Source organism: Furipterus horrens, unplaced genomic scaffold (genome assembly GCF_987537825.1).
Source record: "Furipterus horrens unplaced genomic scaffold, mFurHor1.1.pri manual_scaffold_9, whole genome shotgun sequence".
NCBI classification, from domain to species: Eukaryota; Metazoa; Chordata; class Mammalia; order Chiroptera; family Furipteridae; genus Furipterus; species Furipterus horrens.
This window is the reverse complement of record NW_028327179.1, coordinates 84,558,093-84,572,324: the sequence shown is the minus strand read 5'-3', so window position 1 is coordinate 84,572,324 and position 14,232 is coordinate 84,558,093. Positions and strand designations below refer to the sequence as shown.

The following is a 14,232-nucleotide window of genomic DNA, read 5'->3' as shown; positions in this document are numbered from 1 at the left end:
CCTAATTAAAAAAGGCTCCCCAAATCTGTTTATTGTGCTAATGCCTAGAAGTGGTGCTCCAGGATCTCCTGACAAGAACATAATTTGTATAATTCATATAATGCTATCTTTAACAGCAAAGAACTAGAACAGCCTTAGAAAAGTCTCATGTCAAGCTGCCCATTTCCAGTAATGGGACCCAACTGGAAGTAAGTAGGCGGTGGAGACAGATTCAAACTGGGAAGTCCCAAGAGAAAGAATACCCCACTTTACAAATATCCATTAAGTTGCAATTCAATTAAAGCATCTGAAAGGAATTCATAAGTATCAGTAGACCCTGTAATTGCTTAATTAAGGATAGAAGCCCAGCAAACACAACCACAATAAAGCCTGATTCATTATCACCTCTGCAATAGCAGAATGGGATTTCTCACTTAAACATACATTGGCTTTAATTGCTTAATTTGGTTAGGCTCTGGTAATCAATGGGGATCCACTGTTTCTAGGGCCAGGAGATGAGGATATTCCTGTTTACCTTCCCTCTCTTCTCTCATTAGAAGTTGATATTTCTATAGGATGGAGACATTAAAGATAAAGAAGGAAATGAAGTACTTTATTCAAGGGCATTCAGGGTGGAAGGACACATGCCAAACCTTTAGTCCACCATCCACATATCTACCGCCAACATTTATCAAATCCTAGATGTCTAGAACCTTTCCTCACTGTCTCCCTTGTCATAATGCAGCTCCAGAGGGGAGCTGTAATTAAAGGAAGAGAAAAAAGTATTGTACAATGCCAAAGGGCAGGCAGAGGGAAGTCTCAATTTCTAGTCTTGTTTCATGACTAGGTAACTGGTTAACTGTAAGTCCCCTGCTGTGATGGACGTCGGAACTCCCCGCCAAGTGCCTGCTGCCTTCTAGGTGGTTTGTGCTATGAGTTCCACATAAGGTAGCTGCCATCCACTCTCCCCACCCGAAACCTGTCTCTGTCCACAATTCCTCATGCACTCAGCTGTCCTACCTTTAAAACATGGGAATGCAAATCGGGGGAGACCACTCAGTGAGTTAGCAGAAGACTCCAAATCTGATGTAAGACTCCTAGACTACTCTGCATTGAAACCACTGATTATTCTCTCCCATTTCAGGCATTTGGTTTACAGGCACTAACTTGATACCTGCTATGCTTAACCAACAGGACAACTTCCTGAACTGTGTCCTCAGCGTGACCCAAATACCCCAGAGCTAAGAAAGAAATTCAAAATAAGGAAATGTAACATAAAGGTCATAGCAATAAAACACACACTCCATGCCTGCTGGTGCCATTAAATATAAATGTGACTCAAGGGCCAAGCAATTTACCAATATATGCCTCGGAATCCCTTCAGACAAAAAAACTAAGTAAAATGGACACACATGACAAGTGAAAAGTAAAGATTGCCAGTAAACTGTTTTTGTTCTAATGAAAGGAAATTGAGCTCACTAAATACTAGACGAGGAAAAAGAATGCTTTTAAACAAATGCAGGCTGCCTGGGATCTTAACTTCCTGTTAATTCAGGATGAGAACTGACTGCCTGCCTCCAAGACTGCAAGAAGTATGCATAGGAGGAGGCCATAGCAGCAGGCGGAGGGACCTTGAACAATCTCAGTTCTGACAGTGTAAGGTCACCTGCTCACCAACCAAACCTAAGCCAGGTGCTCAAAGGACTAAAGGGCAAGAGCCTTCAGGAGGCACTAACCTGTTAGCTACAGCTGACGTTGCCCAGCCCCACCTGCTATCCCATCTGACCAAGCAATCGTTCCATGTACAGGGGTGCAGGAACCATGACAGAGAGGCCAGCTGGCTTGGGCCAAATGCCACTCCCTATCAAGCTGTGGGGCCGTCTGCCCAAAAGAGGCCACATAAAAATGGAAAGTGTCCACCCCACCTTGAAGTCCAGAGGGCTCTCCGAAAGGCTGGGATTAATGAGAACAGCACATATGGGGCTGCTGAACAATTATCTTGACTTTCCCCTTGAGAATCACAACCTCAACTTTCTCCTGGCCGCAGAGACATCACTTCCAGCCGTTCTTACATGGTATGGAGAGCCTCCCACAGAGAGCTGCAAAGCTGTGCCGTGAGGATCGCTTGTCTAGGGAACAACTTCACAACATGAATACCGTGCCTGCGCCTCCACTCACGTGCAGCTTTGTAGGTGGCCTCAGAGAACCAGGGGCCCTTCTCTCTCAAGGATATACCCCCCACCCATGTTCTCCATCCTTATTCATTCCATCTTTTCCAGGTCAGTACTCTATTAATCATTTCCCTACGTCATTTCTTAGTTCCTTCTCAGAAATCATACCAGTACTCTCATGTTCCCTATGATATCTTCTCACCCCATCTTTTTTATATTCTCATTTGCCAAGAAGATCTGTTGAGTTTTACATTCTGTAATTGGTATTATTAAAACCATAGGTATATCGAACAGCTTTTCCAACTATACATGCCACATTCTGTTCCAATCTTGAACAAGAATTAGTTATAAAAGTACTCAAATGCTGACATCCTAAAATGTTACCCTGACCTGTTAGCTTTCCTTTTCAGCATTCCTTTTCCATTGTGTTAGAGATTTCTGTGAAGAGAAGTCTATTTTTAATTCTGTTCCTTATTTCCCACATTTATTCCCCAATCGCCTGTAATCTGCCTTTGCCTGAATCAACTCTGATGAAATTGCACTGACAAAGGTCATCTGTGACTTACTAATTGATAAATACAAAAATAACTATGTTTTTACCTATTTGATCATTTAGGTAAAATCTCACAATAACTTCCCTCAGCTTCCAGAAGACTACTCTCTTGGGGTTCTCCTTTTAATCCTCTCACCACGTTTTCTCCACCCATGTATGAATGCTTAGCCTACTCCTTACAGGCTGAAATTTTCCAGCATTTATTCCTCCTACACCTGTGCTCTAGGCACTGAACCTGTTTTAACTACTGCCTGTATGCTGATGGCTCCTCCACATGAATAATACGCCTATGCCCCTCTGCTGACCTGGACATTCCTGTGGATACCTTCAATACTACATGTTGAAATCCAAACCAATGATCTCTCCTAAAACCTATTCTTACTTTCATGTTGCCCTTGGACACCACACTCTGCCCAATCACTCAAGCTTGGAGGCTTTACTTTCTTTCTCTCCTACACTGCAACATCATCTCCCATCCTCAACCAAAACAATTCCAGTCATTTCCCAAGTCCTCAAGTCTTCCTCTTAAATATCTTTTCCATCTCTCCTTCCGCACTGCTAGATTTCAGGTCTCTATCCCTCTTGCGTCTTAACTGCTCTCCCAACCCCAAGCCCCATTTAGTCTAATGTATCCATCAAAATGAACTTTCTTCTTTTTTAAAATGAACATTCTAAACGCAAGAAGACTAGCTCCTGTCTGCATTTCCAGCTTCAGCCCAGCACCCCTCACATTGTTTATACTCCACCGATACTGAAGGGTTCATGGTTGCCTGGACGCATCAGGATATAACCTCTACAGCTTTGTACATGCTATTATCTCTAGCTAGACCTTTCCTCTCCTCCTCCCCTCTCCCCGCTGCCAACACTGCAAACTTATATTTGTCCTTCAAAACTCAGCTCAGCTATCAGACCCTCGGGGAGGCACTCCCTGATCCCAGCTAAATAACCAATCATTCCCTTCTTTGTGCTACTTCTGTGCCTTGTAAATGATTCTATTCTCTCACCCAGTGCCCAGCACTGCGGCTTGTTTACACGTCTGTCTTCCCTCTAGAGCTTCCTGAGATCTAGGACCCTGTCTTACCAGGATGACGCAGAGTTCCTTGCTCCAGAGTCTCAAAGGGAAAAGCCAGTAGCCTTCCTTTCAGTGACCTTGTCAGTCAGGAGGAGACTAGAACAGCACCTTTTCATGATTTATTTCCATCAGTAGATAACTATGGCTCTACCACAGAGACCTTGAGCACCAGCCATTTCATACAAGAGTTAGGGACAGCTCCAGTTACGAATTCACACAATCTTTGTGAGGGGATGAGGAAGGAGATATATGTACTGATTATCTACTTTATGGCGGGCTTGTTCTGAACCCCTTTTCTCATCTCACTAAATTCTCACAACAATCGTGAGAGACATGATATTTTTTCCAGTTAACTGAGGTATAAACTGAGGCTTGAAATGGGTAAATAATCTCCCTAAGTGCCTGCCTGTACAAAGTAGAGCCATGATTCAAACTGAGGTCTGCTTTCTCTTACGACTTCTCAACGTCCTGTATCCTTGCCAAGTTTTCTAAAGAAACCAGAAGATGCATAATATAACCGCATATAGTATGGCAGAAGACAAATGTAAAAGCTTATATTTTTATCATGTATTTGCTTCTCTACTCTATCTTTCAGAATGTAAGTGAACTCAGGCAATGGCTTTTGAATTGCTTAGAATAATGCCAAGTACACAGAGGAACTGGCTGATGCTGAGCTGACTGATCAGACTGCTCATGTTTAAGGAAGGTACAACCGGAAGGTTTCTGCAGGAAAACTCCTGCCCAGATAAGGTCCGAAGTTCCAAGCGGACTCCATTCAGGTAGTTTTGAGTTTGTAAGCCAGAACTACAATATTTTCTTTCCTCTACAGATCTGTGGCCAAGTTTCACAGAAAAAAAGAATATTGTTTCTCTTTCATACCTCTGGATGAAGCTCTACAATGCCAAAAAGATGCTTTTGTTTTGCATGTATTGAGCAAAGGATGAGATGACTTACATACCTCAAACTCTGTAATAACAAGAAGTTACTGCTAAGAAACTCCTCCAAGAGGGCAATCATTTAAAAAAAAAAAGATTTTATTTATTTATTTTTAGAGAGAGGAGAAGGGAGGGAGAGAAACATCTATGTGCGAGAGAAGCATTACTTGGTTGCCTCTCGCATGCACCCCAACAAGGGACTGGGCCCACAACCAGACATGTCCCCTGACAAAGAATCGAAGAGGTGACCTTTTGCTTTGCGAAACAATACCCAGTCCACCAAGCCACACCTGTCAAGGCAGCGACACAGAGATCTTAAGGGCACAAATGGCTATGTGAAAGGACTCTCGCACACTGCTACATGGTCCCTCTGTACAACTCACATTCAGAAAAACACAAGCACAGCAGCCCTCCAGTGAGGTGTGATTTGTTGCAGCCTTTCTTTTCTACAGGTGCCCCTGAGCTTCGTGTCAGGCTTCAATTAGTCCCTTCAGAAAGCCTGTAGAGCTGTGGAGTGATCGTTAACCTCTTAAGAGCATGCGAGAGCGCCTCAACCAGAAGTGATGGCCTGGCAACAGCAGTGAGCTTCACCGTCATGTGCTCAGTGAGTGATTTATCTCAAATAACAAAGCCATTTAGTTGGGGCTGGAGGGAGACTCTTAACCAGACAAGAAACTACAAGTGCCTTCTAGGCAAAGGAGGCAGAGGCAGTCTGGCAGGGACAACAAACATGGGGCCGTCTCTTCTCCCCCATGGCAAATTCTATTCAAGAACCCAAGAGCAGTGCTGAGGCACCTGGACAGGCTCAGAAACGCAGTGCACTTCGGGAGAGCAAACGTATGTCCCCTGTGAGGGTGTGAATGTTTCTGTGTGTACGGGGTGGGGTACAGGCTGTTCAAGTAAAATGATGCTTCCTCTCAAAGAACACAGGCTCTTCAAAGTCCTGACTGGAACGAAATAGTTATTAGTTGCCAGTAGAGAAGAAATGAAGAAATTTGCCCCTTGAGTGCATAAATATAAACTGCTCGAAGAGCACAGTTCATACACAGCCTTGCTGGTTGTGAACTACTCAGCTACTAGAAAGAATAGGATAAGAAGGATGTACATTCAGTCAGCAGAGAAAGGAAGGCTTGCCCTAGTATGCCAGGCTAAGTGCAACAGACGAATATGAGATACAGGAGGCTGTGAAGGTAATGTCATGTCGGCGGTTTCAGAAAGGATTTGGATCCTAATGACATTTAAAAAGAATAAAAGAGAGATGATCGGCACTGCCTGGGAGCTACAAGGGCAGGGTGTCCCGGGTCCTCTGAGCTCTGCCCATGACTAACGCAGTGGGGCGGTCTATTCTAAATAGGAAACGCCAACTGTGAGAGTTCTATCGTTCAGATTTTTCTTTGTCTGCAATTCCCTTCACTCACTCAGGCTGTATGAGAGCATGTGCTTTCCCCTGGCTGATGGAAATGAAGCACAGGAAGAGGGCCCAGTGTGGGGTCTGCAGTGACACAGGGACCAAATCTAGAAATGGTGTGTTCCAGTCTCAATTAGAGATGAAAGCACCTAGAGGGACTGCAGGTCCTACCTAAGAAACAAGGGAAGAGAAGCTCCAGGGATGACTTCTGAGCTCCAGGAAGAATTTTCAGAGTAACATGTAACACATAAGACTTACCTGCGAGCAAGAAGGTGATAAGGCAAGTTTCCTTTGGCAAATATAGCTTGAGACGAGAACCACTGAAGACATATTCCACCACAGCTTCAGAACGACCTGCCCGCTGGAGGAAGGGCAGGAACTGCTTTGCTTTTTGGGTATCCTGGGAGAGAAAAGAAGAAAAGAATCCTTAGAAAAGTAATGCAACTCAGGTAAATGTTTCTTTCTCTCTGGTTTAGGACACAGTCTATCAGACCACAAGGAAGCTAAGCCAATAACCCTATAAAATCAGACATTTCTAAAACCAATCACATAGACCAGATATCCATGTGACTTCCACAGAAGAAATATTAAGTAATCAAAAGTTTCCAGAACATTCTCATTGACTCTGCTTCAGTGGATATACAAGTGAGGAAGGTGCATTGAAATGAGAATTTCACTCCTTCTCTGGGACAGGAAAGAGCTCCTATTTCTGCCACATGAAATTGAGAGAAGGACAATATTAACTTTATCGAGGTTAATTTAACCTTAATTTTCATTAAGAAAAAAAGTGACTCTCAGGCTATGTGATATAATATCCCCAAAAGCCCTTTCCCAGGAAACCCAAAGTAGTTCATTTTCCATTTTCAATGGGTTACAAAGGTTCAGAGCTCTGTTTCTTAACGAGGAAAAGAATGCAGCCTTGTTTGGGCACCAGTATAGCAAGCCTTGCTCTGCGAGCTTTCCGGGATGAGCCAGGACCTGGGCACACGGCTCCTGTTCCCAGTCAGGGAAATCCGACCAATCCTGTATCCTGTCAGACGAATAATCACAGAAACCATAAACACACGAAAACATATAGCACTCTTTAAACTTTTTTCACGCATCCACACAAAGCGCGTGCATTCTACCCCCCAAATCGTGGACATTTCGAACCCCAGAGCCCTAAGCTACAGAGAAGCTAAGCGCCTTCCAATCCTTTTAGTCTCTCAAGCTACTTAAACAGATGACACAGTAAGCAAGCAGCCAACTACCGCTTCACATGTGCCGCGGTAACAGTCACTGGCTGTCAGAATTCCCAAGGGTTTCGGCCCAGCCAGCAGAACTGTACACTCCCTCCGAGGGCAGCAAGCTCAGTACACGTCTGACGCCCGTGGCACAAGCAGTCTGCACTCTGCTGAGCCCTTCCTTGCTAACTCCATTCCTAGAGACAGAGCTACAGTATCTAAATTAATGCACATCAGATAATGAAAATTTAACAAGCCATCAAGTATTTGGGAGTTTTCATAGCAGCCAAAGGGGCTCCACTCATTCAGAAGCAGTGAGGTAGGCTGGGATGAAAACAATATTTATAATAATGAGATTCATCCTTCTCTTCTCAGAGAAAAGGAGAGACAGTCATCCATTCTCTGTGTCTCTAATGGCACATTGGTAAAAGATAATAGCATAATGAACTTCAGTGGGTTGGAAACTCCCTGCAATGAACACTTAAGCAACACATATTCCACGATACATGTACAGTGGGAAAAGGCCTCCCTGGCAGTTGGCTGAAGTCCAGAATAGTCAAGCAAGACAAATGCTCCATGGGAAAGAAAGGACTACCTGATTAAAATCTTTTTCCCATATTAGTCTAAATCTGGGGCATTATTCATTAGCTGAGCCAGTAAGTCAACAATGACCAAATTGATTATTGCAAATTATGAAGTAACTTAATGTCTCTGAAGAGAAGGCCCTTTCCCTTAAGACTGCAATAATCTCTATGTTTCTGAAACAAGACTTTTGTTCATGGTCTTTTGGATGTATTAAAAAAAGATGTGCACATACACAGAGAAGTATGCCTTTAACGGTAACACTAAAATGGAAGTTGTACCCAAATCGTCCTATTTTGCTAAGCAATTACCTGAGAGATACCGCTGACCCTCGACTGACATGGGTTTGAACAGGGTGGATCCATTTACACACAATTTTTTTCCAATAAATATGTACAGTAATGTAAATGTATTTCTAATAACATTTTATTTTCTCTAGCTTACTTTATTATAAAAATGTTATAATTCATATAACATATAAACTATGTGTTAACTGTTTATGTTATTGTGCGTGTTCTGGTCAATAGTAGGCTATTAATAGTTTTGGGGAAGTCAAAAGTCACACACAGATTTTTGACTGTGTAGGAAGGCGTGGGTACTTCTGACCTCTGCATTATTCACGAGTCAACTGTACTTCCCCAGAATGAGATCAAGAAGGAAAGGTACCTTATTCTTAGCCATGTATTCTTCATCATCATCATCATCATCATCAATATATTCCAATTATATTCTATTGTTTATGCTATTACAGTTGTTTCAATTTTTCCTCCTTTGCCCCTTTCCACCCAGACCCCTCCCCTCAGGCAATCCTCACCCCACTGTCTATGTCCATGGGTCATGCATATATAATATATTCTTTGCCTACCTTATTCCCTATACTGTACTTTACATCCCCATGATGATTCCGCAACAACCAATGTGTCAATAGATATTCCTGATTTTCCTGGGTCTCAATCTATAGCTTAACAGTCCTATTCCAGAAACAACATATGGGAAGAAAGCAAAGAGAATCTGGCATGCCATTTATTATGACAAGACTAGAAATGAAAGGCAACTATGACAACTGAAAGCATGAAAGCAAATTTTAAAGGCCTACCAGAATTCACCACACTTATTTCCAGAGGCAAAACTGAGACAACATACTGAGCTCCCCTATCCTCATGAGGTAAATGTTCTAAAAGTTTGAAGATGGTATGTCTACACACCATCCATTAAGGGAAAAGATGGAAATTTCAGCCAAGTTGATAGAATTTTAGAAATAAAAAAGTCCTTAGACAGTCAAGCAAATTGAATGTAGTCATCAAAAGATGTCAGCTCTTTCAAATCCCAGTCACAGGCAGATAATAATGTCTCTTTCTTGTCATCTCAAGCACTTCCTTTGCTTGGTGTGTTCCTTTTCAATATAAGAATGCTTGCCCTGGTTGGTGTAGCTCAGTGGAGCCAGCCTGTGGACCGAAAGGTTGCCAGTTCAATCCCCAGTCAGGGCTTATGCCTGGGTTGTGGGCCAGCCCCCCGGCTGAGGGTATAAGAGAGGCAACTGATTGCTGTCTCTCTTGCACATCATGTTTCTCTCCCTCTGTCCCTCCTTTCCCCTCTCTCTAGAAAAAAATAATTTTAAAAAATGTCAATATAAAAATTCTTGAAACTTTTAATATTTGTCTCAGTGGCACAAATGAAAAGACTGGTAAGGCCAACTGACTAGTTCCCTTAGGTAATGTAGCCATAAGTCACTGCCTGCTAATTTAGCTATGAAAATTATTCATAAGGAGTTCAGACTACATTACTATAAAACTAACTGTGGTTAAACAATTTGCCTTCCAAAGAACCTGTGCAAGTAGACCAATGTGCTTTAGTCTCTTTTAGTTACTTCTACAGTTATAGTAAGAGGTAAATAAGAGAAAACTTGATTATGACAAACAGTAGAAGAGACTAATTTAGGCCCTACTGAGGAGATGAAGATGCCACATGGATCTTAAGGACAATGGTCAAGTGAAAAGGTTCAAACAATGTCACTAATACAACATTCCAAATTCTCTTCCAATAATACTGGAGGACCTATTGCAATTTAATGAAATTAAGGATTTCTTTATACCTTTAGAACTCCAAAATGTATTTTATTTTTTTATACAAATAGAAAAGACTTTATTATTTATTTTTTGAGGTCACATAATTTATTCAAGGTCACAAAACGAATATGCAGCACTTGAATTCAAATGTATCCAATGCCAAATAACCTATAATTTTTAAATTATTTTTTAAATCCTCACCCAAGGATATGTTTATTAATTTTAGAGAGAGGAGGGGGGCGGGAGGGAGAAAGGGAGGAAAGTAGGGAGAGAGGGATAGAGGGAGAGAGAAACAATGACATACAATATATCGGCTGGTTGCCTCCCGTATGTGCCCCAACTGGGAATCAAACCTGCACTCTTTTGGTGCACAGGACAATGCTCCAACCAAATGAGCCACCAGGCCGGGGCTAATTTTTACATTTGGGAACTACAATAAGGGAAAACTCCAAGAGATTTTTTTTGGGGGGGAGGGGGTGGTGAGGTGTTACATGTTTATTCATCTTATTTTTACTTTTTTTCCTGACAGTGACTAGGTAGAGATTTAATTTGGATAATTTAATTTGGGTGGTCTTTTTCTTCAATTACAGTTGACATTTAATATTATTTCACATTAGTTTCAGGTGTAGAGCATAGTGGTTAGACAATTATATGATGCATTTAAAAAAATAAAGGCCTCAGATTTTTAAGAGATAATGCTGAGACTTACAACAGAATGTTCCTTTTATGGTACGACTATTAAATATCCAATATTTCTGCTTCCAAGTCTAGTTGCAGCGTTTCTGCCCCAGGTTTTCTATGCTAATTTATTTACAGGAGGCCTGGGAATCTACATGCCATAGTTATCTGGTACCACACTGGTTCAAGGCTTTGAGAATCCGGGTAGATAAATTAGCCATAGTTTTCTGCCTTTTGTACCAATATTTCCCTCCACTGGTGTAAATAATCAAGAAGCATCTGTACTTCTGAGCAGATAAGTCTTTTTGGTTGCACTGGTAGTTTTTACATTACCTGTGCTCCAAAACAAACCATACATAAGTATTTTTCTGTACTCTTAGAAAAGCTAATTTAAGGATACATTAGCTACATTTAACCTGCTATTGTGGATGGCATCCCTTTAAGGAATGTTTCTGCCTCCTCAATGCACCTTGAAATTGAGAAAGTAATGATGCAACAAATGTGCCTGGGGTGACTTCATTTCAAAGGATGTTAATATCTATACCTCAAACTTACAGGAGCGAGGTTTTGAATGACCCTGAAGAGAGGCAGGATGGTCCATAGAGAGTAAGACACCTTAATTATACACTTCTACTCTCCCCTCACTTCTTTCCTGTCAGCCCAAACCTCTTCCAAATCTGGGTACTTCTGTCAAGGCCTGAAAGAAATCACTTCCAGTAATGAGACTGCAACTTATCTCTACAAAGTGTCTTGCTGTGTAAGCAAATACATGTTTATAATAATTTATTATTATGAATAAGTCTGGGAGAGTGGGAAAGTTTGGGGTGGGAGTGGGGACAGCAGGGGAAGCAGGATACTTATATGGCAGGTACAGGTCAAGGTCCTAAGAACACTTCGTAGACAGCCAGGTAATTTGCATCCTAGAAGAACGGACTGATATAAATCAAAGTTCTGTGAATTCTGGAAAAGGGATTTTGGCTGTCAGTTTGTACAAGATGTTAGCAAAGTGAATTTTATGATTTTTTCCATTGAAAATACCCATTATAGTAGGCCTTAACACAGTTAAGACAGGTAAGAGCGGAACCTTACAACACACAAAACAGCACAGGGAAATGGCAATCAAAGTAAACCTATTAGTTAACCATTAACCACCCAGGATTATTGTGTGCAAGTCCCAAATGGGAACTTAATAATGAAGTTCAGTAATTAGTTCTTATCATCACAATCACTCGTTGATTAACATTAAAGGAAAAAGAACTGAAAACAAATATATGCAAGAGCTTATGATACCAGCATGGGACTACTCTACCAGCACCTGAGAAACTGAAAAGGAAAGAGTAGCAAACCTGATGAAGTTCCCTGGAGGTACAACCATGCCCTGTGCTGGCCACTCCAACAGACCAGGAAGGGTTCTCCCCTGTGTGGGCAGACTCTTTACAGAGCTGACCTGAGGCTAAAGGACTCCAGAGCATAATGCTCTTTGGGTTCAGACAATCTTAATTTGGAAGCAGCAAAAATCTGTGTGCTCAAGAGCACAGACGTACAGGAAACGAAGAGCGTGGAGACCAGAACTAATAGCTAAGGATACTGAAGCAAACACACTCTTTCATTTCAGGGTGTCTGGTGCTACCTCATCACCATAGTTATCTTTCTGCAGGGCTCTCCAGACCAAAAGAATTACTTCTGCAGCTACCTGGAAGACAAGTCGTAAGTATGTCCTCTACCAGGAAGGCAAAAAAGGCATCCATCACTCCATACTCTTCCTCCTTTCCACAGCCCAGGCTCTATGGTCCAAGTGACATTTTAATTTACACAAGAGTTTATGATTCCCTGTGAGGAACCAGCTGTACAGCAAGATAATCTCTTGATATAAATGGGACCCTGGGGGGAGACACTTGGGAACGTTCTCCATCTCCAACAACACTACAAAGCACTAAAAAAACTGAAACCTTGGCTGGCTGGTTATCAATGTTTCATGGTGAGGTGTGTGAGGAGGCCTGGGGAGGGGGACGGCATAAATTTCTGTGAGGTGCACGTTTAACAGGAATGCGTGACCATAGCAGAGAACCCTAGAGAAAAACACTTACTGAAAAACAAATATAACTACCAGAGAACGGGGGTGGGGGGTTGGGGGTGGGGGGTGGGGAAGACGTGCTGAAGCCAGGCCACCAATAACCTTGTATGGAGCGCGGTCCGTAGTTTAGTTTCCCAGTTTCCTCTGCTGGCACTGCGGCTCGCTCCTGCTCCCGTGGGAGTGGGGCAGAAGACGCGTTTCAGGCTCGGGGCTCTAGTCCCGAGGGCAGGACTCGGGAGGACAGCTGTAGGGGCACGGAGCTGGAAGAAGGCCTCGAGCATCAGAGGCTGGCATTCTCATCTGTGGTTCTCGCAACACAGAACACAACCTTCCATTTTCTAACTCCACTCCTTTACAAATTATTAAGGTACAATGGCCTGGCTAAGCCAAGTTCCCAAACTTGCAAGATAAGGACAGACCGAGGGGCAGAAGGAGCTGGCATGGTCTGCTTCCCAAATGCGAAGGAGGACGCTGCAGAGCATGTCAATGCAAATGTGGCTTCATGTCCCAAATGTGGAGGTAAAAAAATTCTCTGCAATTAAGACTTGATAAGAGCCTAACTCTTCCAACTCTTTAAGAATATACTTGCCCTCAGGAACCCTGCAAAGGACAGGCATCTATAAATATTTTCATTTGGCCTTACTCACCATCTATTTCTTTTTCACAAGGTACAATACTGAGAAAAGAAACCAGGACCTGGCAAATGCTGAGAGAGGAGACACCGCGGTGTTTATAATAAAAACATGCAGAGCAGCACTCTGACCGACAATCACAGCAGTCTAATCAAGAAAAAGTCAAACCACGTTATGGAAACAAATGAGAGACCCTGAGATATGGCCTGGAGTTTACCTGCACTCACCCCAGACTGGAGATGGCTTAAATCTCCCTCATAGGGGAATGGACAAACTACAGTATACTCACACAATGGACAATTACTCTGCAATGAAAATAACAGGCAACCACATGGATGAATCTCAAATGCATGATTGCAATTTTCATATTTTTGCAAAGGTTAAATTTCAAGGAAAGAAAACAGAGGTCAGTGGTTGCCAGACACTAGAGGAAGGGCTAAAAGGCTGATTCCGAAGGGGACAGAAGAATTTGGACAGGGGTGGATGGGGGTGGGGTGGGGGTGGTAATACAACAGTTCTATTATCTTGACTGTGGTGAGAGTTCCATATGTCCATGGCTCTCAAAATGCCCATGCTTATCAAAACTCAGAGAATTATATACTAAAAACTATATATTTTACTGTATTTAAACTATGCCTAAATTTTAAAAACAAATCAAAAACTGACCTGGTAAGTAGACAATGCAATTTTTAAATTCTTAGCTTAAGAAAATCTTTTTCTTAGCCAACTAATTTATAAGCTGCTCAGAGAAAATAAGCTCAAAATTAAGCACTCAGTAAGAATATTTTAGATAAACTAATGTAATTAACCAGTCAATATATTATTTTAAAAATTCAAGCAGAAAATAATTTAGATGAGA

At 42.2% G+C, this 14,232-nt stretch overlaps 1 protein-coding gene across 1 annotated transcript in view; it reads right to left on the bottom strand.

Moving 5' to 3' along the window:
• The window catches only part of SND1 (staphylococcal nuclease and tudor domain containing 1), a 427,097-nt gene that overhangs the window by 146,936 nt on the left and 265,929 nt on the right, over positions 1-14,232 (bottom strand). Inside the window, exon 15 of the mRNA XM_090287466.1 lies at positions 6,377-6,518. Within this exon, the coding sequence (XP_090143592.1) occupies positions 6,377-6,518 (142 nt within the window). The remainder of the gene's footprint in view (positions 1-6,376; positions 6,519-14,232) is intronic.